At 38.2% G+C, this 24,382-nt stretch overlaps 1 protein-coding gene across 2 annotated transcripts; it reads left to right on the top strand.

Annotated features, from left to right (window-relative positions):
• The first annotated feature begins 7,878 nt into the window (after window positions 1-7,878).
• On the top strand, window positions 7,879-23,647 carry slc39a13 (solute carrier family 39 member 13). Of its 2 annotated transcripts, none has more exons than XM_039666899.2 (10): window positions 7,879-8,080; window positions 9,390-9,752; window positions 16,249-16,356; window positions 17,209-17,342; window positions 20,406-20,534; window positions 20,719-20,808; window positions 21,413-21,463; window positions 21,662-21,794; window positions 22,187-22,286; window positions 22,394-23,647. In XM_039666899.2, the coding sequence occupies exons 2-10, from the start codon at window positions 9,398-9,400 to the stop codon at window positions 22,467-22,469; spliced, it is 1,176 nt and encodes a 391-aa protein (XP_039522833.2). In that variant the 5' UTR covers window positions 7,879-8,080; window positions 9,390-9,397; the 3' UTR covers window positions 22,470-23,647. The 2 variants fall into 2 exon arrangements, with proteins under 2 accessions (XP_039522833.2, XP_039522832.2); XM_039666898.2 differs by having other exon boundaries at window positions 7,895-8,080; window positions 9,371-9,752.
• Window positions 23,648-24,382: the final 735 nt, after the last annotated feature.

Below are 24,382 nucleotides of genomic sequence, written 5' to 3'. Positions count from 1 at the left end.
TTATACTAAAACTGGGTAAATTTGATTATCATGAAAACACATCCCAGAGAATGGTTGACTCAGGCCCATGTGTCATTAACCCCTAGGTTCATTTTCCGAAGGATTCGCCCTTTAAAGGGTTAGTTCACCCAAAAATGAAAATTAAGTCATTAATTACTCACCCCCATGCTGTACCAACCCCGTAAGACCTTCGTTCGTCTTCGGAACACAAATGAAGATATTTTTGATTAAATTTGAGAGCTGTATAACTACCACATTGGCTCCTAAGGGACTGCCTCTTGACGGCCCAGAAAGTCAATGAAGAAAATGTTTAAATATCCCAAGTGACTACCGTGGCTCAACTATATGTTTATCAAGCGACGCGAATACTTTTTGTGCGAAAAAACAAACAAAAATAACGAGTTTATTCGACTATTTCTTTTCTTCCTTGTAGGCCAGAACGAGACTTCCTTATAGATTTCCACGACGCATGCGTGAGATTTGCGATCTGCTCACACCAGCTTCACTACTTCAGATCGCAATTCTCGCGCATGCGTCGTGGAAATCTATAAGGAAGTCTCGTTCTGGCCTACAAGGAAATAAAGAAATAGTCGAATAAACTTGTTATTTTTGTTTGTTTTTTCGCACAAAAAGTATTCGCGTCGCTTGATAAACATATAGTTGAGCCACGGTAGTCACTTGGGATATTTAAACATTTTCTTCATTGACTTTCTGGGCCGTCAAGAGGCAGTCCCTAGGAGCCAATGTGGTAGTTATACAGCTCTCAAATTTAATCAAAAATATCTTCATTTGTGTTCCGAAGACGAACGAAGGTCTTACGGGGTTGGTACAGCATGGGGGTGAGTAATTAATGACTTAATTTTCATTTTTGGGTGAACTAACCCTTTAAGTGAGTGTGCAGTTATAATCTTACATAGTCTTACATACAGTAGCACTTATTTAGCATAGTGTCACAAATTCACACTTAGCCTATACATATAATTGGATATAGTATATGCACATTTGGCTCCGAGCTCGGAATTTGGCTCGAACCCAGTGCACTCAACACCCCGTCACTGGCTGGGATAGGATAGGAATAATCGAGAATGTGGAGTTGGGGTGGAGGAGGTAAACTGGAAAAACCTCGAACAGTCGGCTCTATCTCTAACAGCTATAACAGCCTCCTCTTGTGATATGGGTAGACTGAACATGACAGTTCAGAACATGCTCGTCCCCAACATTGATGATAAAACATCATTGATTTAGATGGGTAAAGTAAAATGAGTAGACTGTAGCAGATGATTATTTATTGAAAGACAAGAAATTATATGATAAATCAAATGATGCACAATGATGTCTCCTAGCTTCACGTAACAGAACACTTGAGTGTTCAAAATGCTGCAACATGAAAAATAAAGACGATCTGGATGACCCCAGATACTAAGTTCTCTTTCACAGGGTAGACTAGTTCAGCCGGCATTTTCTGTTCTTATGACCACACAGTATATTAAGAAAAACAGGAAGCCATGTGGTAGATTGCAAAAGGGCATGTTGTTAAATAATGACCTGCCTTGGCTGAAGTTTCACCAGATGATGTCCACATGCTCATGTTGACATCACGGAGCTGTATCAAAATCCGTTATGAGATCACCTAAACTTTACAGCACAACTTCACGACTTGATCATTCTAGTTCTAATAATATTAAGCAGCTGAAATGTTCAACAGTGTGTATTTTTATGATTGATTAGCTGTATTTGGAGAAATGTATAAAAATGAGATTAAATTATTGAAACTTAAATTTATAATTAAGCTCATTTAGAGTGTTGTGTTAAAACATTAAAATATGAAAATCAAAATGATCAATTAAATATCAAAGAAAATTATTGTTATATACCTGATTGTTGGTTTAACAATAACATACCCGATTGTGAAAGTCAAAAACATGTTTAAAAAATTAACTAACCGAAACAGAGCCTCAGGACTCTTACAAAAACACTCAAAATGTCATAACATGTTTTTGGCAATTACTTCATTATTTATTTACGTCTGATTGCATAGACTTTTTAAGGAAAGTCTTTTAAATCACAGAATTCTTTGGGGAACTTGAAACTTCCCTTATTCTGCATGCAGTCTCACACTTTGAGGTTCTTCTCCAGATTTTTCTCAGCCATATTTTTTGTTTTTATTTATTAACTGCCACAAAATAAGCATATAATTTGAAATGAAATACACTTTATTGACCCTGATCGACACATTACTAATGGACTCAATAGCCAACATTTCCGCAGAACGTGATACATTAAAAAATTACACAAAATATTCATACACACCATACACGTGTAAGAATAGTTGGATGTCGCTAATCCATGTCCCTAAACTTGTTCTGTTTATAACGGAGAGTTCTATACCTTCTTCCAGACAGAGATGTATAAAGTAGAAACCCGGACTTGAGTAAAAGTACAAGTGCTCTATCAAAAAAGTGACTTGAGTAGAAGTTGAAGTGCTCTTTAAGCACCACACTCAAGTAGAAGTACTAAAGTATTCAACATTTTGTTGTACTTAAGCATTGCAAGTAGTTTATTTTAAAATTCACTACTTAAGTACTAAAAGTAAAAGTACAAGGATTGTGTCATGTAAATATTAAAGAAAGCAGTCAAAAGTTTGAACTAGCAATCAAATAAGGCGCTTTGGCGGGATACAAATTTGCTTTGGCGGCCGCCAAAAAAATGTCATTGCAGGAAAACCCCTGCATTAGTTGTCAATGTGTGTGTGTCAATCAATACCATTACCCTATAAAACTGGCGTGTGATTTAGGCAGCATGAAAGCAACTTGCAACGAATGATTCGTAATTTTTTTTTAATAATTGTAACAAATAACTAGCAGAACATTAAAAAATTATTGAAGTAAAAGTATTAAATTCATCGAAAATATCTACTGAAGTAAAAGTAGAAGTATGAGAAAAAAAACAATACTCTAGTAGAGTACAGATACAGCATTTTAGTACTTAAGTACTGTACTTAAGTAGTTCTACTTCGTTACTATACATCTCTGCTTCCAGACGGTAAGAATTCACAACAGGGATAGAGTACATGAAACGGGTCACTTAAAATTTCTAAGAGTTTTTGGGCCCAACATTTCACTGAAGTGTCATACAGGGTCAAATTTATATGTGTTGTGGGTACGGATGCCTAAACACACAAATTCTCAGATCTCTAAAAACTTTCTCGAAAAGGGAGCACCTGTTGGGAATGTGAAAGATTTCAAACACCATGCAGTGGACCTGCCACAGAGTAGCCTTAATTTCCTGTCTGCAAGTAGACAGTAGGTTTTGGTGGCCTCCTCGTCTTTCACAATGACACAAACCAAGCCTCGGACCCGGCCAGCGGGGGAACATCCAACCCTCTCACTTCTTATTCCCAATTCCTCATTTTCCTCTTAACTTTGACTGCAGAATGAACAATCCACCAGCAGATTATGGTCAAATAACTATTTATAGATGTTTTATCACCCATCGGTGGATGCAGAAACGCATACACACACATACAGTCAACCTATTGTAGTCTACTGTAGAGCTCCGAGTTCATAATAACAAAACATTATAAAAGGAACATTTTGGTATTTTTATAGTAAGTGTGATTTTAGTGCAGCTTTTGCATCAAATATGATTTTAAGGGGCTATGTTCAATCAAAAACAAAGGTCAACTAATGCATCATATACTTTATGCTGTATTACTAAAGGGATTTTCCATTTTGAGTCAATTGCCCTCAAGAAAAGAGAGCATATTCATGAAGATATCATAAATAATATATTTGAGATCTATTCTTCAATGGAATCTCTTTTCAAAAGTCCTTATTGAGTCTTTTTTTTTCCATTCTCAAATATGTCTTTGGTAAAGGTCAACAGAATAAAAATGAATGGAACTCCAGCGGAGGGTTTAAAACAGTGGTTTCAAACGGTGGTTCTGATCTTTATCTCTGTGGTTTTGGTGTGCAAAATTAGCCACATCAAACAGCAAGGTGTGTTTGAATTTGTGTCAGTACATGTACTTGTTGTGGAGGGGGCGGTTGACCTGAGGCTGGCTGCATGTTTTATCTTAACAAAGCAGACTTCCTGTAAGGTTCAATACTTCCTCCTAGGGTCCAGCTCAAGTGGTCACACCTGCACTAACCTACTGTAAACATCTAGAACCACACACCAACCAATGGTCACTGTAGGCAGTGAGCAAGAAAAAGAAATCACCAGAATACACTGTAGACATACTGTACAAGGAATAATATTGTTGTTTATTAACGTAAACATCAGTTCATATAGAATTAGGAACAGTGTTTCGAAGAGAAAATGGTTCAATTGATTGATGCCATTAAGCAGTCCAGTTTATGGCTGTGGGCAGAAATCTGTTGGTAAGCAGCCACATGAAGAATGAGAAGATGGCAGGGCAGCTGCAGTTTTGGCTCTGTTCATCTTAAATAGGCACCAACCCCATCCTTAAACATAACCATCACTGGTGCGTAAGCAGATAACATGCAAATGAGATCGTACAAATTAGCCAACCATTCATCAAAATGTAAAAACGTTATGAACGGTCATGAGATTTTGTTGACTATTCAAAAGGAAACAATTTTCAGACAATCAGATGATCTACATGGTCTTGAGCAAAGCCACCTGAAAATGGACCCTACTGCACCTCTGTCGCATCCAAAAAAACAACAGAAGAACACAGACTGTTATCATGGAATCAAAACTGACCCCATTCCTATCCCTCATTTCAATGCATCCTTTCCAAATTCCATCATTTAATGTTTTCACTATCCATTAATTTCAGTGCACATAATTTTTACCCACATTTGTTGTTCTCTTTGAATATCCTGTTTACTTGGGAAGATAACACATTACACAAGTAAAATGGGTGAGAATGCTATTTCATGTTGACTCAACAGGACATCCAACCACATTGATCTTAGGAGATCACTGCTTGCTACAATTTGAAGATGTATCTGTATCATTTTAACAAGCTGTACGAGACAGTTGTGTGAGAAATGTGAACTCATATTCACTCATACAAAAAGAACATTTAATAAGTGTCTACTAAGGAAAAATGTGATGCTTCATATCTTGCTGCATTGTTTCAGCTGACTTATACACTTATGTTAGTCAGAGACTAGTGTTATCATATGCCATTTAACTTAGTTCCTCTGATTAAGTGAAGTCAAGTTTCTTGATGGATAAAATATTTAACACAATATCATAAAGAACACTTTACACAGGACTAATTTACTGTTGTTGTTTTTTTACTGAGGTTAATATAATAATACACTATTATGATGGTGTCTTGTGCATTTATTGGGCTGTCTGTCCACAAGTCATCATGTGCTACATCCTAACCAAACATCTTGACATTTTCTCTGTTTATTTGGAGTGAATAATGATCAGAATGACTACAACTGCAGCTGTGATTCATGGCACTATATGCTAAATTATCTTATAGTTCCTGCAACATGCAATAATGCGTTTTTGTTCTGAGAAAAAATTAATGAATAACACTAATGTAAAAACGTGTCGTGTCCCTACACAAGTGTCCCGGTCATTCTAGTTTTGTGGGCCCTATAGCTTCAAAATGCTTCCTCTTTCTAAATGTATTGCTCAAGTCAAGCCAGGATGACTCAGACACCATGTATCATCTTGACTGGAGCTAGGAGTCTTAACCCGCTCTTAGCCATCGCCAATAAAATGTCACACATGGAAAAAAGGACTTATATAGCAATGTTTTAGTGAGGGGTACTCTGAATGATTTATCACAGTGAATTTTGGTGTGAGTCAGTATATGGTAGATATTTCCTATCTCTATATAAAGCACACAGTAATTATACACACAAACTGAACAAAATTGTAAATGCAACACTTTTGTTTTTGCCCCCATTTTTCATGAGCTGAAGCTGAACTCAAAGATCTAAGACTTTTTCTATGTATACAAAAGGCCTATTTCTCTCAAAAATTGTTCACAAACTTGTCTAAATCTGTGTTAGTGAGCACTTCTCCTTTGCTGAGATAATCCACTCACTTCACAGGTGTGCCGTATCAAGATGCTGATTACTGATTAGACAGCATGATTATTGCACAGGTGTGCCTTAGGCTGGCCACAATAAAAGGCCACTCTAAAATCAGATTCCGATTTTCAGATAAAATCAGATTCAGTTTTATCAGATTCATCAATGGGGATGGTTAGATACATGGTGGGCCAATGTAGAAAAATAACTTAAGGTCATTAAATATATTCTTGGCTGAATATATTCTGGAAATCCTGCTTTTTTGTCATTAAGGGAAATCATCTCATCTCAGAACAAATTTGACTGGTAAATATTTTTTCCCGCCCTTTTGTATTTATTGCAATGCATATGTTCAGGGATGACAGACTGATAAGCAGACATGGTAGGCTATTTATGATTAGATGTATACTTTGCGATAAAATTGGCTCTCCTACTGATTTTGTCCTATCAGCTCTCGTGAAAAAAAATAGTAAAGACCATTGCCAGATAGATAGATAGATAGATCCAACAATTGATGGTGGGGCGCGAATTTGAATAGGCAATTTCTCCATAAAATTTAAAGACGTAGATTGTACATGCTTTTGAAAATAACACAGGGGTATATGGCCTAGGCTAAATATTTATTCTGTCTGTGTTTCAGACAATACACCTAAATCAAGCGCGCCATCTTGTGGTCGGGAGTGAGATAACATAATTTATTCTTCAAGATATAACGCAGAAGAACGAAACTCAAACTGTACATGTTCAGAACAACATGAAAGTGAATACATCACAGAATCTGTCAGAAAAGCATACAATCCTCAGCAACATTAGCTAGAAAACTATCTTTACTTTCCATCCATCATTTTTAACTGTAAAACCACTGCACCACTCCAACTTTAACTTGTTTAGTTTCCAAACACTAACTCTTAATCTCACGTTGTTTTTCATGACTGTTCATTAAGGATACTATAAACTATAAAAACATAATGTGCACTTCATTTGTGCTTTCCTTATGTTGTTACAAATTACTTTTAAATAATTACTTCAACAATTGTTTCATATAAACATAAGTTTAGTCAGACATCTGGAGAAATGAAACATGAAGATGTCAATATGCAAAACTCCCCGAGTGATTGTCATTACGTAAACAAAATATGTTACAAACAATCATCTCATACTTGTAACAACAGAAAACAATACCAAGATGACCTTATGTAAAAAGAAAAGTTCATCAAGACTTTGGAAAGGGCTTGTTTTAAAGTTAATACCAATTTAAGGCTACTTCAAATTAAAAGGTGTTTGCTTATGCATGTAAATATTGTGCATGAAAAGATGATGCGATAGATAGATAGATAGATAGATAGATAGATAGATAGATAGATAGATAGATAGATAGATAGATAGATAGATAGATAGATAGATAGATAGATAGATAGATAGATAGATAGATAGATAGATAGATTCACTCATCCTCCCCAATAAATCATCTCTTCTCTTGGCTCCATTACTAAGAGTGGAGCCATCACCTTGTTTATCATCAAAGCAACATATAGAAAACTGTAGGCTAATTTGCATCAGTGTGGTATGGATCTTCATATTAAAACATCTGATGTTCCACAGTGGTTGGTATACAGGTGTCTGCTGAAGTGAGACACTCTTTGACCTGAGGCTGTAAAACAAATGAAGAATGAAGAATCTTTTTCGAGAAATACAAGATAGTCCGACAAACGGACGGACGAATGGATATGCGTGTTAAACACTAAGAATTCATGACATGATATAGGGGATTTAAAAAAAATACAAAACTCATGTATGTTTTAAAAAACCTTTTGCCAACTGATGGGGGTTAAACAATCATTTTCTAGCAGGTTCTCCACGTTTGGCTCTGGTCTCCTCCTCCGGTTAGTGCGCGAGCGCAGTCTGGAAATGGACTTCCGGTCGTGAGACGTGGCTGACACTGGAAAATCTTTCAGCAGAGAATTCGGGAGTCTGAGGGAGTGCTCCGTTTCTTCTACAGCAGTGCCTGGATGGCAGGGTCAACCCGGAGTCAAAACTGTAGGAATTTCAGCAGGGTAAGATAAAACGTTTTTATTTATCGCTGCAAATCTGGTAGGCAGTGATTATTTTGCAAGGCACGCAACTTTGTATCAAGGTAGGCTACTTTACAGTTGCTTTTATATTGCAGCAACGTTGGGTTTTGTGAATTTTTGTTCATTCCCCGAGTATCAGATAAACGCTGCTGCTGGTTTTGTATTCGGACATTTTTTGCTGTTTTAAATAGTTTGGGAGCGAAACGCTGAAACTTTGCAAACTATTGAGTGAAAACGGTCGGAAAACGGTCTGGAATTTCTCGGGAATCTCACCGCTCCCCGAACTCGTGCAGTCCACAGACCGTCTAACAGTGCTGTTCCTGTGTGAATGTTAGCATACTGATTGTACAGCTTTTTTGTCCACCCATAACGTGCATTATTGGTGTCATTAACATCGGTTAAAACTTAAATGTATTTTTTAATTTTGTTTTTGCATATACTACATAATAAAGGACATCATGTTGGAAGATATTGTGTTAGGCCGGGCTCTATGGATTATCTATGATCTATGATCTTTTAATTGTTTAATTTATATTGCCTGTAGATTATTTCCCTGTGTTGACAGTAGGCTACCTAAAATGTGTGGTGTTTTGTCTGGGCTATGACTCACGTGGCCTTTTTGAACGTCTGTCTTTTTATGTGGTGTCTTCTATTTAGCCTACTGTGGGTTTTTTTGGGGGGATGTCGATAGAAGTGGAGACACTTAGTCACCATATCCAGACATTTCAATTTGTAGGTAAAGCCAAAGGGCCAATTCACCATGACTTCCATTCAAATGCCTTTTTAGAATTGCAATTTTTGAATTATGATTACATGGTAATGGTAGTAATTTCACAGATTTCACTAAACAGTTCAAAAAGTTTAGGGGCTAGAAGGGTTTTGAAAGCAGTATCTTATGGTCACTTTGTAATGCATTTATTTGATTAAAATCGAGTAAATTGAAAATAACCTTTCTATTTAATTATATTTCAGAAAATATTCTAATGTGTTGATTTTGTGCATTTCTCATCAACGTTGAACGTGTGCTTGTGCTGCTTACACTTTTTGTGGAAACTTTTTTTTTTTTTCTGACTGTCAAATTTTGAACTGTAGTGTATACAGAATGGTACATGTTCCTGCTTGTGATGCTCTTGTTAAATTGCAGCTCAAATTTGCTCAAACACTGATATGAAAAAATAACTGCGTTTATATACAATGTTTATTTCATTCGGGACTAAGAAACCCAGAACCTTATTAAAACTAATCTTTCACTTCATGAAATTCTGTTTGAAGGCTCCTCTATTCCTTACAGCACCCTACATGTTTCTTCCACATGCATTGCGGAGGTCTGGGCTGATGAGCGCAGGACCCCAGAGCCCCGTCTTGGCATTTGCTCTGCTGCTCCTTGGCGCCGCCCTCCTGGCGTCATCCTTAGGCGGTAAGATGATGGCTCAGACCGCTGTGGCCCAGGCAAAGACTGCAGCTGCAGGACCAGGACCATTACCTTGGAGCATTAAGGACCTTCTAGACCTCCAGTACCTGGATGAGCTGTTCTCCGTCGACAACCTAGATGTTTGGTTCTGCTCCATCTTGGGATCGATTGCCATTGGACTCAGTGGGATCTTTCCACTTTTAGTGATACCCATTGAAGCTGGAACAACTTTAAAAACTGAGGGTAAGTCACATATGCGTGGATTTTATTTGTGATCTAGGCCTGTGACTGTATTGTAACCAGCTCATTGTAGCAACTAATCTAGAATCAGGTTGCATACTAACCAGGTCAGGTTGATTGTGTTACAGTCAGGGCTGATCCAGATATTCGCAGCTGTGTCCCGGTGCTGACTAATGAACAGGGATCTGTATTTTTTGTGGCTTTTCTTTGTTTCTTCCTTTAGGTTGAAATGGTTTTCTTTTCTTGCCCTGGGCAGGTCATTTATAATTTGTGAGCAGAATGGAAAAAATGAAATGATTCTGGTCACAGATCAGGGCTAGTGTGACAAACGGGCATGTGTTTGTTATTAATACAAGCAAGAGAGAATCGGTGTGTGGATTGATGCAGGTCTCACACAGTTGTCTGGTTAATATAAGGCAAACTTTTGAGGCACTTCCTCCTTTTAATTCAAGATCATGTTCTCTGTGGGATTTTTTCCCTTTGCTGCTTTTGACCGGTTCCACAGTCTTTTGCTTTTCGTACCATGTTAAAGTAATTTCCCAGCCACTAAATGAGCCCCATTTATGATATAAAAAAATGTTTTAAAGGAAACTAATATGGTATCAAGTCCAATCTTAAAGTTAATCTGTAAAAATAAGTGTTTATTTAAATTTCGTTTTTGTTTGTGGCTTTTGTATTTTTTGTAATTTGTTTCAGTTTATTTGAAACAATACAGGTTCATTCTACAGTTCCAACTGTTAGTTAGCTTACGATGTGTAAGTAAAGCTAAAATATTTCATAGTTTGAAATATTAATAATAGCTGGCTTACCCATGGAAGCTTGTTTCAAACACAGAATAAACCATTTTAAAAGCGATTTCTTTTTATCTCACAGTTGCTAGTTTACATCTTGCAATTCTCACTTTTCTCAGAATTGTAAGATATAAATTCGCAATTGCGAGTTACGATAAAGTCCAATTCTGAGGGGGAACAATACGTTTATATCTGACAATTCTGACTTTATACCTCACAATTGTGACTTTTATATCACACAATTCTGACTTTTTTTCTTGCAATTGTGAGCTTATATCTCTTGATTCTGGGACCAAAAGTCAGAATTTGCCACTGTATTCATTATATGATACTGTATATAAATCTTGCAGGGAGAATATCCAACCAACACTGAGAAAAATGTGTGAGTATGTTTGACCTTGAAAAGAATTTGTTGTGCAATCACATCTTCAGCTACACCTGTCATGGCTTGTCCAAATAAACCTTGATTTAATAATTCTCTTGAATGTAGTGGACGTTCAAGAGAAGAGCCAACAGAACCATAATAGGAAATGCACAGTAACATTATATGGTGAACAGGTTGGTCTCTAAAGGCCTTTGCAGAGGGCAATGCTGCAGTGAAACTTTTGTCTGTGATGGTATCAGTCATGCAGAAACAGAGTCTGGCAGTGGATCCCACTCAGGAAGTAGACCGGCTTAAGAGAAGGTCTGTTCTGACCTACCAGTGTAGGGTGCAGTGGGCAGGGTTAGGTGGAATTCTAAGCAATTTAGGTGTGTCCTGACCTGTTACTTTACAACAGAGACTCACCACATGATTCTCAAAGCTGTGGTGAAGAATGGCATTAGATAGAGTATATCACAAAAGTGACTACACCCCTCCCTTTTCAGCAAACATTTTAGTATATCTGCTAAAAGGGACAATGTTATAGAAATGAAACTTGGATATATTAAAGTAGTCAATGTGCTGCTTGTGTAGCAGTATATATTTACTACTGTCATTATTGTCAAAAAAGCTGGCAACAAAAGTGAGTACACACTAAGTGATAATAGCTGTACGTCGTTTAATGTCCTATTCATCATTTTCATGTCTTTGTCTGCTTGACAGGACCACACAAATTAGTGTATCTTGTATTAGAGCAGTTCAAATTTGTGCTTGAGTACGATTCTCTCATACTGACCACTGGATGTTCATCATGGCATCTCATGGCAAAGAACTCTAACGATTCGCGAATTAGAATTGTTGGTCTCCACAATGTTGACTTACGCTATAAGAGGATTGCTAACATCCTGAAACTGAGTTACAGTACAGGCTTTGGTCATACAGAGATTTTCCAAGACAGGTTCCAGTTGGAACAGGCCCCGCAAGGGTCATTCAAAGAAGTTGAGTCCTCGTCAGCTGCAGAAGCTGGCTTCAAATAACAGGCACATGAGTGCTGCCAGCATTGCTTTAGAGGTTGCAGAAGCGGAAGGTCAGCTTGTCAGTGCTCGGACCATACACCACACGCACTGCAAGAGCATGAATTACTGGAACCATGTCCTGTGGTCTGATGAGACTATGGCTGCGTTTACACTTAGGAATCAACGTGCGACTGTATCTAGAGTATCACTGTATCTGTATCACTCTGATTTGGACCTGTATCTGGACGTTTTCCACATACACGTTGAAAAGACTAGTGTAAACGCACTTCTGATTAGGGATGGGTAACGATTAATCGCATCCAAAATAAAAGTTTGTGTTAACATAATATATGTGTGTGTAGTGTGTATAATTAATTTGTATATATAAATACCCACACATGCATGTATATATTTAAGAAATATGTGCATGTATATATTTTAGATGTATTTATTCACAATTAATATTATATATACACTCACCGGCCACTTTATTAGGTACACCTGTCCAACTGCTCGTTAACACGTAATTTCTAAGCAGCCAATCACATGGCGGCAACTCAGTGCATTTAGGCATGTAGACATGGTCAAGACAATCTCCTGCAGTTCAAACCGAGCATCAGTATGGGGAAGAAAGGTGATTTGAGTGACTTTGAACGTGGCATGATTGTTGGTGCCAGAAGGGCTGGTCTGAGTATTTCAGAAACTGCTAATCTACTGGGATTTTCACGCACAACCATCTCTAGGGTTTACAGAGAATGGTCCGAAAAAGAAAAAACATCCAGTGAGCGGCAGTTCTGTGGGCGGAAATGCCTTGTTGATGCCAGAGGTCAGAGGAGAATGGCCAGACTGGTTCGAGCTGATAGAAGGGCAACAGTGACTCAAATAACCACCCGTTACAACCAAGGTGGGCAGAAGAGCATCTCTGAACGCACAGTACGTCGAACTTTGAGGCAGATGGGCTACAGCAGCAGAAGACCACACCGGGTGCCACTTTCAGCAAAGAACAGGAAACTGAGGCTACAATTTGCACAAGCTCATCGAAATTGGACAATAGAAGATTGGAAAAACGTTGCCTGGTCTGATGAGTCTCGATTTCTGCTGCGACATTCGGATGGTAGGGTCAGAATTTGGCGTCTACAACATGAAAGCATGGATCCATCCTGCCTTGTATCAACGGTTCAGGCTGGTGGTGGTGGTGTCATGGTGTGGGGAATATTTTCTTGGCACTCTTTGGGCCCCTTGGTACCAATTGAGCATCGTTGCAACGCCACAGCCTACCTGAGTATTGTTGCTGACCATGTCCATCCCTTTATGACCACAATGTACCCAACTTCTGATGGCTACTTTCAGCAGGATAATGCGCCATGTCATAAAGCTGGAATCATCTCAGACTAGTTTCTTGAACATGACAATGAGTTCGCTGTACTCAAATGGCCTCCACAGTCACCAGATCTCAATCCAATAGAGCATCTTTGGGATGTGGTGGAACAGGAGATTCGCATCATGGATGTGCAGCCGACAAATCTGCGGCAACTGTGTGATGCCATCATGTCAATATGGACCAAACTCCCTGAGGAATGCTTCCAGCACCTTGTTGAATCTATGCCACAAAGAATTGAGGCAGTTCTGAAGGCAAAAGGGGGTCCAACCCGTTACTAGCATGGGGTACCTAATAAAGTGGCCGGTGAGTGTAAATATAAATATTTGATATATTAATAACACATTTTTCTTAAATATATACATGCATGTGTGGGTATTTATATATACAAATTAATTATACACACTACACACATATATATTATGTAAACACAAACTTTTATTTTGGATGCAATTAATCACGATTAAAAGTTGCCCATTCCGTAATGTTATCCGATCAGCATGTCCCGGTTCGGAAGGTAGTCAAAGGCACATTGTGATCGGATTTCAGTGTAATGTAAACGCAATCCAGCCATCATGTCTGCATTCACAGGTGGGCGTCATATAAATCCAGCCCAGTCTCCCCATGTGGCTGTCAGAAAATAATGGCCAGATGCTGTTAAGACAAGAAATTAAACTTATTTGAACTTATTTGATCCTTACAATAAACAGCAATCTTTAAAAAAATTATTTAAACCCACATGATACATGATGTTTTTCATTTTAATTGTGCAATCTGAACGAGGCAATCGCCTATACAATCACAGTCAGTCATGAGATCTTCATGAAGGACTGCACGCTGCTTTGCAGAGGAATAATCAGAATCAGAATGTTTTTAATGTTGAATGTTTTTATTGTTTCAGCATGTTTATCAATCTCCCATTTCTGTCAATTTAGCCATTGCACACTATAACTCCCAGATGATCGATGATGTGACTTGTTTAACGTTAACAAGCTCTTTTTGTATGATCAACTCTGGAACTATTCCTTCTTTAAAAAACTTAATTTGATCTAAGACTGGAGATTGTACAGGAAAGTAAAGTGAGTGAGTGAAAGCAATTGGGACATTGTTTAATTGGTATCATCTTTACTCTTATCTGGTGTCATGCCACAGACCTAATTTAAATATTATGCAGGAAACAGAAATCCGATTGGCAATCCAGATACAGAGGCTATTTAATTTGAACAAATGTAAACGCACCATGTCCTGATTGGCTAATGATATGATCCGCTTGATCGGATCACGGTGATCACACGTTAATGCCAAGTGTAAACGCAGACTTGGGTGAACTTGTTTGGGTCAGATGTTGTCCGGCATGTATGGAAAATTCTGTCGTGCCTACAGTCAAGCATGGTGGTGGTAGCATCCTGGTCTGGGGCTGCATTAGTGCTGCTGGTACTAGGGAGCTGTGCTTTATTGAGGAAAACATGGATTCCAACATGTACTGAAACATTCTGAAGAAGAACATAATGCCCTCCCTTCAGTGACTGGGCTGAACAGCATAACATCCCCAAACACACCGCCAAGATGACAAATGCCTTGCTGAGGAAGCGGAAGGTGATGGAGTGGCCAAGTATGTCTCCAGACCTGAACCCTATTGAGCACCTGTGGGGCGTCCTCAAACGGACGGTGAAGCACCATGTCTCTAACATCCAGCTGCTCTACGATGTCATTATGGAGGAGTGGAAGAGGGTCCCAGCAACAACCTGTGCAGCTCTGGTGAACTCCATGCCCAGGAGGATTAAGGCAGGGCTAGATAACAATACTAAAACAAAATATTGACACTTTGGACACAGTTTTGACAACGTCACTTAAGGCGAACTCACTTTTGTTGCCAGCTATTTTGACAATAATAGATTAGATTAGATAGATTAAGTTTATTTATCCTCACAGAAAATTGTTCTGCACCTACAGTACGCCTGATACATATATACAAAGACAATTTTACATGACAGAATACAACATTCCCCCACCCCCTCCCTCATCCCCACCACACCCCTACACATATCAGGACAAAAGACTCAAAGAAACCTAATTAAAGTGCTATTTAAAGTGCTAAATAATGCTATGTGAAGTGCAGTCCTACAGGTAACTTCTTGTTCATCAAAGTGATGCTAGTTGGAATAAATGATTTACTGGCTCGATTTGTCTGGAAATAAGGTAACCTAAACCTTCTCCCTGATGGCAACACCTCGTATGCCCGGTGTAAGGGATGTGACATATCTTTGTTAATAGCTATACCTTTCTTCAACACTCTTCTTTCACAGGTAATAGCCATACTGTCTAGTTTATGCCCCGCAACCTTACTGGCCAGGTTAACTATCTCGCTCAATCTATTTTTGTTGGTCACTGACAAAGAGAAATACCATGCAACGCAACAGAAAAGTAGCATGCTCTCCACAGATGAGTGATAAAAAAGTAACATCATATCTCTGTCCACTCTAAACTGTCTCAGTCTCCACATAAAGTACAGTCTCTGCAGCATGTATGTTGGGTTATTTTCAGAGGACAATAAGTGTATAATGCTGCAAGCAGCACATTGACTACTCTAAAATCTTTCCAAGTTTCATTACCATACAGTATTGTCCCTTGAGAAGATATACTAAAATGTTTTCTGAAATGTGAGGGGTTTTTGTGAGACACTGAATTTTAGGCCTATTATATTCCCACACTTTAGGGTTGCAAAACTAGATTATTACAGCTTTGCAGCTTCAAAACCTACGGTGAAAAACAAAATAATTGTTAAATATATGTTAGAGTTTGTAGAATGATTGTGCAACCATTTAGAGGTTTCTTCGTCTGCCATATGCTGTGTGTGAAGGACTTGTTCAGTTTGTTTAACACAGCAAGATGCGCATCAAGCATTTCTTGTCATGTTTATGAAGTGGCGCTGATGCTTTTTCTGTGATTGCAGCTGGGTGTCAGAAGCTGAAGAAGCTGCTGAGTTTTGCCATTGGTGGTCTCCTAGGTGACGTGTTTCTCCACCTCCTTCCTGAAGCATGGGCTTACACTTCCAGTCCTGGTGAGAAATCTCACATTATTTATAACATTTTCTGTTCATGAATTAATCATCCTCTGTGTGCTCTTTCTCTTTCAGTCTTTGGAATGTGAATCTCTCAGGGAACTCTGCATTTTTAACATTTTACAATCAATAGTCTAGTCCAGTAATTGACCCTTAACTAAACCCGTCCCCTTGGTAACTCTGGCTCGGTCTCTTATATTAACTATGGTACTTGGATCGATATGTAAAAATGGCACTAAGTAACATTTACTTTGAAGCAAGTGTTAGTGCCCTTATGTCTTTATTTTTGGGATTCAAGGCTCACACAATTCACAGCTTCCATCAACATTAGAAATAGAAACACACAGAACTTCAATAAACTAGATATGAATAATCAATAAATCAATAAGACCAAAAGCTTGTCAAACATTTTGAATAAAGGCAGGCAGGATTGGTCCCTATACAGTATACTATACTATACGGTTCCTACAGTTTTTATGCCAGAGCCATTGATTTGCTTTGTTGTTGTTTTTTAGTGTTCACAGTATACTTTTATAGAATAATATTAATATGTTGAATTATTTGCTTTTATATTTTCAGTTATTATTTTTTTTAATGATTGTTTTTTACATTTTATATAAAATGTTATATATATGTTAGATTTAATATATTTTTATATTTATTTATTTCATTTTTGCTGTAATGTTGCTACTTTAGTAATGTATTAACTTAATTTTTCAATTACTTAAATGCTTTTTAATAGTTTTAGTTAATATATGAAGCTCAGTGAAGTTGCATTTTTCGTTCCTCTTAGATTTATATAGAAAATGAAAATCTCTTTCTTTCCCCTTTTTGTGTGCATATGCTGGATAGATGGGTCCCACAGACACTATCGTACGCAGGGTTTGTGGGTGATAGGGGGTTTGCTATCTTTTCTGATCTTGGAGAAGATGTTCCCTGATGAAAACAGTGACCCAGAGAGCAGAGCTGCCTGCCAAGAAGCCAAAGTAAGTTACATGTGCTTTTGCCCTGTCACTTTATTTCCTCACCTGCCATTTTTAACTATTTAACAACCTATAATGTAGTTCCATGCATGTTATACGGCCATAGTTTATACACTAAATATTTCAGCACTTTGAATCATTTTAATTGATGAAGTGGAACATTGCAATTCTGAACCTCATGGGGGAGCCAAAAGAACGATTGTGGAGTTATGCACTCAACAGAATCGCAGACATTTATTTTGCATCCACTCAAACTCCACCAAGCATCATGTAGTCAACTTCAGAATGCAGTTGGAATATTTATAATTCTGTTAATTCTATGTTTTCCCCTTATTTATCTACAAAAGTCACAAGTACAACTGTTAAAAAAATGTATACTGTCACATTTTCCTTTTGAGGACTGGCTAAAAAAGGAGAAATAGTTTGTGTCGGTAGCTTACTTCCTGTTTTGTTAATGTCCCAAGTGTTATAAATATTGTGTTAGAACAATGGTTTTATCTTTGAGTCTATGGGAAAAGTTTGACAGACTTTGAATGTTTGGGCAAACCTTAGTCTGATCTTCTCTCTGGTTCATTTCTGCTCTTGATGGCAACTGCCATTAGCTTTTGCCTGTTCTATATAAATAATTAATGTTTAAATGTGTTATTTTAATGATGAAAATGTTTTGGTGAGCACACTTGGGAAAGGAATAGTCCTGACTGAATAATTGATGCTACATGAATGTTGTGGAGTCTTGAATCATGAATCACTGTTTGTGTCCAATTGATGATCAATTAAACTTTACAGACCACATTGCTAGAACTGCCCGATCTTGCAAATTTGCCTTGCACAACATTAGGAAGAACAGAGCATGCTACACAAATCCTTGTCCGAGCGCTTGTTCTATCCAGACTGGACTATTGTAATGCTCTCCTGACTGGTCTTCCAGCTTGCTCTGTCAAACCTCTACAACTGATCCAGAATGCTGCAGCCAGAGTAGTCTTTAATGAGCTGAAGAGAGCACACGTCACTCCTCTACTTACAAAATTGCACTGGTTGACAGTTGCTGCTTGCATTAAATTCAATTCACTGATGTTTGTCTACAGAACAGCCACTGGCACTGCTCCCTCTTACTTAAAGGGTTAGTTCACCCAAAAATGAAAATTCTGTCAGTATTTACTCACCCTCACGTTGTTCCAAACCTATATGTGTTTATTTGTTATGTTGTACACAAAGGAAGATATTTGGAAGAATGTTTTAATCAAACAGATCTCATTCCCCATTGACTACCATAGTATGTATTTTTCCTACTATGGTAGTCAATGGGGAATGAGATCTGTAAATCAGGTAAACGGGGTCTTAGATGCTTCCTTAGACAAATGAATAAAATATTTGTTCTGCTTACTTTCAAGTGTAGACATGACATGGCTTGCTTGTCTATAAATAAACATCCATTTTAAAGGAAAGTGATGGTCATATTTCCACCTCCATGTTTCTTTCTTTTTGTCTGGTCCCTCTTTTTAATTTTGCGGATTTTGGTTTGGTGTCCGGGCTGCACCATTGACGCTTTGTGCACTGAATGTACAACAAAAGAAATGTGTTTGGATGGATCAACTCTCACTTTTTTTAGAGGGGGTCTTGGGTCACTCAAATCTTACAAAACAGAGGAGCTTGCAGTGCCTGTAATGTAGATGTCCATTTTCCACCTGCTCTCTGCCTGCCCTTAATTATAACTTTTATTTTGACTTGTATTATGACTTTTATGTGTTTATAAATGTCTACGTCTGAGTCTTCTGTCTAGCTTATGGGAGACCTGTGAGTTTGATTGATAGCCTCTGCTCTGTTTAGGTAGCTTTAAATAGTGTCTAACAGGAAGCAGCTGCCACCAGCATTCCATCATCAGACAGACGGGCCACAGAAGTCTGCCACAGTGCACAGAAACCACAGCTGAGAACAGGGAGGAAGCGTCAAGTTCTGTTATTACATTCTGAAAGGCTCGTTGTTGCTGTAGAGACTGGTTCTTTTCTCACAGTCAGCTTTTGCCAGCCAGCCAAGTACTGTCTCAAAAAACTGATGTGGAAATACAGAAATACTTCGATTTTTAGGCTTTGAATTGGTTTGAGTCTCGATTTCTGTTGAGACATTCTGATGGTAGAGTCAGAATTTGGTGTAAACAGAATGAGAACATGGATCCATCATGCCTTTCACTGTGCAGGCTGGTGGTGGTGGTGGAATGGCAACGCATTCTCATCCTTTAGCGTCATATAGAACGCTATATGACAAAACGGCGCTATACTACGCACATGGCACCCGTTATCGTTAATATAAGGGTAGGGTAGTCTCATATTACGCGAAAGGATTTATGACGCCTTGAGTTCGCGTGAATATTAACGATAAAGGGTGCCATGTACGTAGTACAGTATAGCGCCGTTTTGTCATATAGCGTTCTATGTGACGCTAAAGGATGAGAACGGGCTGGTAATGGTGTGGGGGATGTTTTCTTGGCACACTTTAGGCCCCTCAGGGACAATTGGGCTTTGTTTAAATGCCACAGCCTACCTGAGCATTGTTTCTGACCATCTCACCCCTTTATGGCCACTATGTACCCATCCTCTCATGGCTACTTTCAGCATGATAATGCACCATGTCACAAAGCTCGAACCATTTCAAATTGGTTTCTTGAACATGACAATGAGTTCACTGTACTAAAATGGCCCCCACAGTCACCAGACCTCAACCCAATAGAGCATCTTTGGGATGTGGTGGAATGGGAGCTTCGTGCCCTGGATGTGCATCCCACAAATCTCCATCAACTGCAAGATGCTATCCTATCAATATGGGCCAACATTTCTAAAGAATGCTTTCAGCACCTTGTTAAATCAATGCCACATAGAATTAAGGCAGTTCTGAAGGTGAAAGAGGGTCAAACACAGTACTAGTATGGTGTTCCTAATAATCTTTTAGACGAGTGTAAGTATTGATCCCAGGGTTATTTGAAGGTGGGGAAATAGTCTTTTTGCTCTTGAATGCTGAGAAATGGTCCCAGATTAGAATGGCTTATTGTGGTGTTTTCTCTCCCCTTATTAGTCCTCTTCAACAGATACAAGCACCAAGGTCTCTGTGTCACCACAAACAAATGGCATCTGCTCAAACAACAACTCCGACTCCAAGCCAAAGACTGACATCAGCCCTTACACAGAGCCAGAGAAAATAAAGGTAAGATACACACCCTAATCATGCCTTGTGCGCAATAATAGGTCTAAGATGCCATTAGATTATTAGGGACAAGTACATCTAAATCTAAAAGTTTCCTTCTAACCAATCATGCAGAATTTGAAAAGTGTCATCTATTATCTTTATCTTCCATTTACTGTATATGCAATGTTTCTTTATTTCTCAGACAAGTGGTTATCTAAACCTTCTTGCTAACTGCATTGATAACTTCACTCATGGGCTGGCAGTGGCAGGAAGCTTCTTAGTAAGCCGAAAGGTAAGAGCAAACAGACCAATTCTGAATAAAAGTGATTTGGCAAGGATGAATGTTATATAAATAGATTCAGTTACTGTGTAAATATAGTATGCTACTTTTAAGCATTTTAAAACTTCTATTTTAAAGCATGTAGGAAGTTTCTCCCATGATTCTTTTGCACCATTCCAAACCGTGAGGAAGATGTTTGTGATGTGTGGTAATATTTATAGTGCAGCAGTATTTATATGGCTTATGTGAAGTTGAAGTCCAGGTGGAGAAGCATAAGGCTCCCAGCATGCGTGGGGAGGGAGTTTCAGAGGAAATGGACTTGGTGCAACATACTTGCACATAAAAACACAATTTTACATGTTTGCTCAGTGGCCTGGACATTTGGCTGCATAAATGCAAGGCAGAGTACTGATGGAGAACTGTGCCATTTTATGGTTTTCTCTACCTCCCCCATAGCTTCTGTTGAAATGTCAGTTAAACATATGTGCCAAATTACGAAACATATATGGCTTCACTGCCCTGACATTAGTCTATTAGAAAACAAGGGGTTAGCTTACAAAATGTTTTTTTTTTATTCTAAGAACTTTACAATGTCTTACTTTACCTGTCCTTACAGGTTGGTTTCTTAACAACGTTCGCTATTTTGCTTCATGAGATCCCTCATGAGGTACGTATCTCAATATCTCTGAGTCTCTTGAGTTTCAGCCCAGTATTTATTATAAGGAAGCAATGAATTTCATTTTTAGCTAAATGATAATAATATATACTCATTGCTCATTTATCATTCAAACTGTTGCTGTACATGAATTGTCTTAGTATTTACCAGTTTCTGTTGCTGTACATGCATTTCTGTCTTGATGGAAAGGTGGGCGATTTTGCCATTTTGCTGCGAGCAGGCTTTGACCGTTGGAAAGCCACCCGTATGCAGCTCTCTACAGCATTAGGAGGAGTCCTGGGGGCGTGTTTTGCTCTTTGCTCCCAATCACAGCATGGGGCAGGTGAGACATCTCGTAGTCCCAGACTATACATTAAATGCAATACCATTCAAAAGTTTGGGGTCAATTAGAGTCTTTTGTCCTTTTGGGTTTTTTTTTTTGGTAACATCTTATCAAAATCTTGCCTACCCCAAACTTTTGGATGGTAGCGTATCTTTGATCTTGAGTGGATCATCTTTCTTCTGATGTCGGTGTTTGTTCCCATTCCTAACATGATTTCTAGCAACCACTGATGCTTAATAAATAAATCATTGTCTTTGTTTGGGTTTCCCCACAAAATAAACATTTGATCATGCCATTCTGAACTTGAAATGTGGATCAGTGTGCTTAATAATATAAGATCTTTATCAAACTTATTGTTCAGGTGTTGATTCTGCTCATTTGTGTCTTTATAGAGAATGCCACTGCCTGGATCCTGCCCTTCAGCTCAGGTGGCTTTATCTACATTGCCTTGGTCAATGTGGTACCTGATCTGCTGGAGGAGACCAACCCTAGGTAAGGTGCACTTCCACCATTTTTTTTTAACCTCCCATGTGTAAAATTCCTCATACTTCACATATTAAATGACTGAATGTCCATGACCATGTCCCCTGTTGCCACAGGAACTCCTTTCTGCAGGTTCTGCTGTTGTTTTGTGGGATTGCAGTCATGGCTCTTCTCTCAGTCGTCATGGACTAGCCACAGGCGAGCACTGCTTTGACGTTTAGTGTCGCCTAGCATTGACTGATGATGGACTATTCACTTCAGTGTTTCAGCTTTAAATAATTTAGACATTTTTTGTCACCCCAAAGACTGTGTGAGGAAAGACCAAATAAAGAAACAGCCTTGACAATCAGGTGAGATTTTACACATATCCTTCAAACACCGGGAACCATCTGTGTCCAGATTAAATTCAGACTTAACTCATGATGCTTTATAGGCACCAGCTGAAACTGAAGGGAAATACAGGTTTGTGCAAACGGTGCTCAGAAATATCAGTAGTTGTTTTGGTTCAAATACGCCATCTAAGCTGCTCCTATTTTGCATTCTTGTTCATAATCATGTTCCAGCCTGGTGTCAATGCTCAGTAAGATGAACCTGTTACTTTCCTTTGTCAGTAGGTTTCATCACTGGGATTTGCCTGACCTGTTGTGAAATTGCATGTGTGCAGTGTGTAAACACATTCTTTATTAAGAAACAGTGTATAGGCATACACCTACATAATCAGATTGTTGATGGTCATCATCATTGCTTTTTTTTAAAAAAAGCTCATTTAAAAAAAAAAAAAAAAGCTCATTTCACACTACATTTGCTCAAGACATCCACGCTTTGCATGAGTACATATTCCTCTTGCACATACATGACTGAAGACACTCCTGTCAAACACTTTTAAAAATACTCAACAGGCCTTATTTTCTTACTGTATTTACTCTTGTTATTGATTATATTCTGATAGCCACTACATTGCTGCATTTTTCATTTTAATTCTCTGATTTTCTGTTTCTTTGTGGTCCTGGCAAAGCGATTCAGAATTTCGAGTGATTTAGTCTAGGGGATTGACAGATTCATAAGCAGACAGTTCTTTTACTCGAATGACTTGGTGCCATTTCATACATTTCGATCAAATTTTGAAGAAGATAATAAAATAGTTGATAAATGGATTGCCAGTTTTGTACATGGAATGTTACTGAAAGAATGTTCTGAACGCATCACTTGGCAGGTCAGTACGGTCTTTGCCAAAATGTAAATATTTGAAAAGAGATTATATATATTTATTCTATTAACAATGTCATGTTGAAAGAAAAATGTATAACTTTTAAGACTTGAGTCCTCCCATTGTGTAGCTGAAATAAAGATATGTTACTGTTTGATTTAAACCTGTTGTTGTGGCTTTTTTAACGATTGAACTGTGCAGATTTCACTTGGAGAATCACCACTGCAATTCAGCACCGTCTAACCTTCATTTGCTAACCTTCTAACCGAATGTCTGTTCAGTTTAAAACTTAAAAATGGATGATTAAAATTTCCAATTTCTCATATTCATCGAAAATGAATAGAAGCACTACAAATGTTATTGTCAAAGGGATAGGTCACCAAAAAAGAAACATTTCCGTTTAATAAATTTTTTCTAAATTGCGAACACATTGTCACAATTTTAACTGCAATGAAACCAACTTGTCTGATCGTATTGGGGGGAAGGGACCACAGATCCCTGAGTGAGTTCAAATAATATTTGTTTTTCTATAACAAATACTTGTCTGATTTGTATCAGTCGTTACAACTGTCTGTGGTAAATATCCACCAATTGAATTGATGTATGTTGAGTGCATCAAAACGGCTCTTTTCTATGGTATTAGCGTTGATGGATCCTAAATGATATTTAGCAGTTCTGGTTGGCATATCAGAATGACTTTTCAGAATGAATATGCATGTTCCGGAAGATGCATTTAATCATGAGGACGCATGGGTTTCTCATGACCTGCTGAATTACCAGCTATCCCTTGGCTGTTATGCCTATGTGGAGGAACTATTATGCTTAATGACTCTTATAAGATGGCTCCCCATTAGCAAGCTATACACATCCATGAGCTTTGACTTTTCTCTACTGTTCT

The sequence above is a fragment of the Pimephales promelas genome, chromosome 1 (assembly GCF_988280905.1).
Source record: "Pimephales promelas chromosome 1, fPimPro1.hap1.1, whole genome shotgun sequence".
Classification (NCBI taxonomy): Eukaryota; Metazoa; Chordata; class Actinopteri; order Cypriniformes; family Leuciscidae; genus Pimephales; species Pimephales promelas.
The sequence above is the reverse complement of the archived record's forward strand: the minus strand, read 5'-3'. Positions and strand labels throughout refer to the sequence as shown.

Coding starts and splice junctions, on each gene's coding strand:
- slc39a13 (XM_039666898.2), top strand. CDS start 8,036: ATGGCAGGGTCAACCCGGAGTCAAAACTGTAGGAATTTCAGCAGG. Junction 16,357..17,208: donor GGCTTACACTTCCAGTCCTG/GTGAGAAATCTC, acceptor TATGCTGGATAG/ATGGGTCCCACAGACACTAT. Junction 22,287..22,393: donor CTGGAGGAGACCAACCCTAG/GTAAGGTGCACT, acceptor CTGTTGCCACAG/GAACTCCTTTCTGCAGGTTC.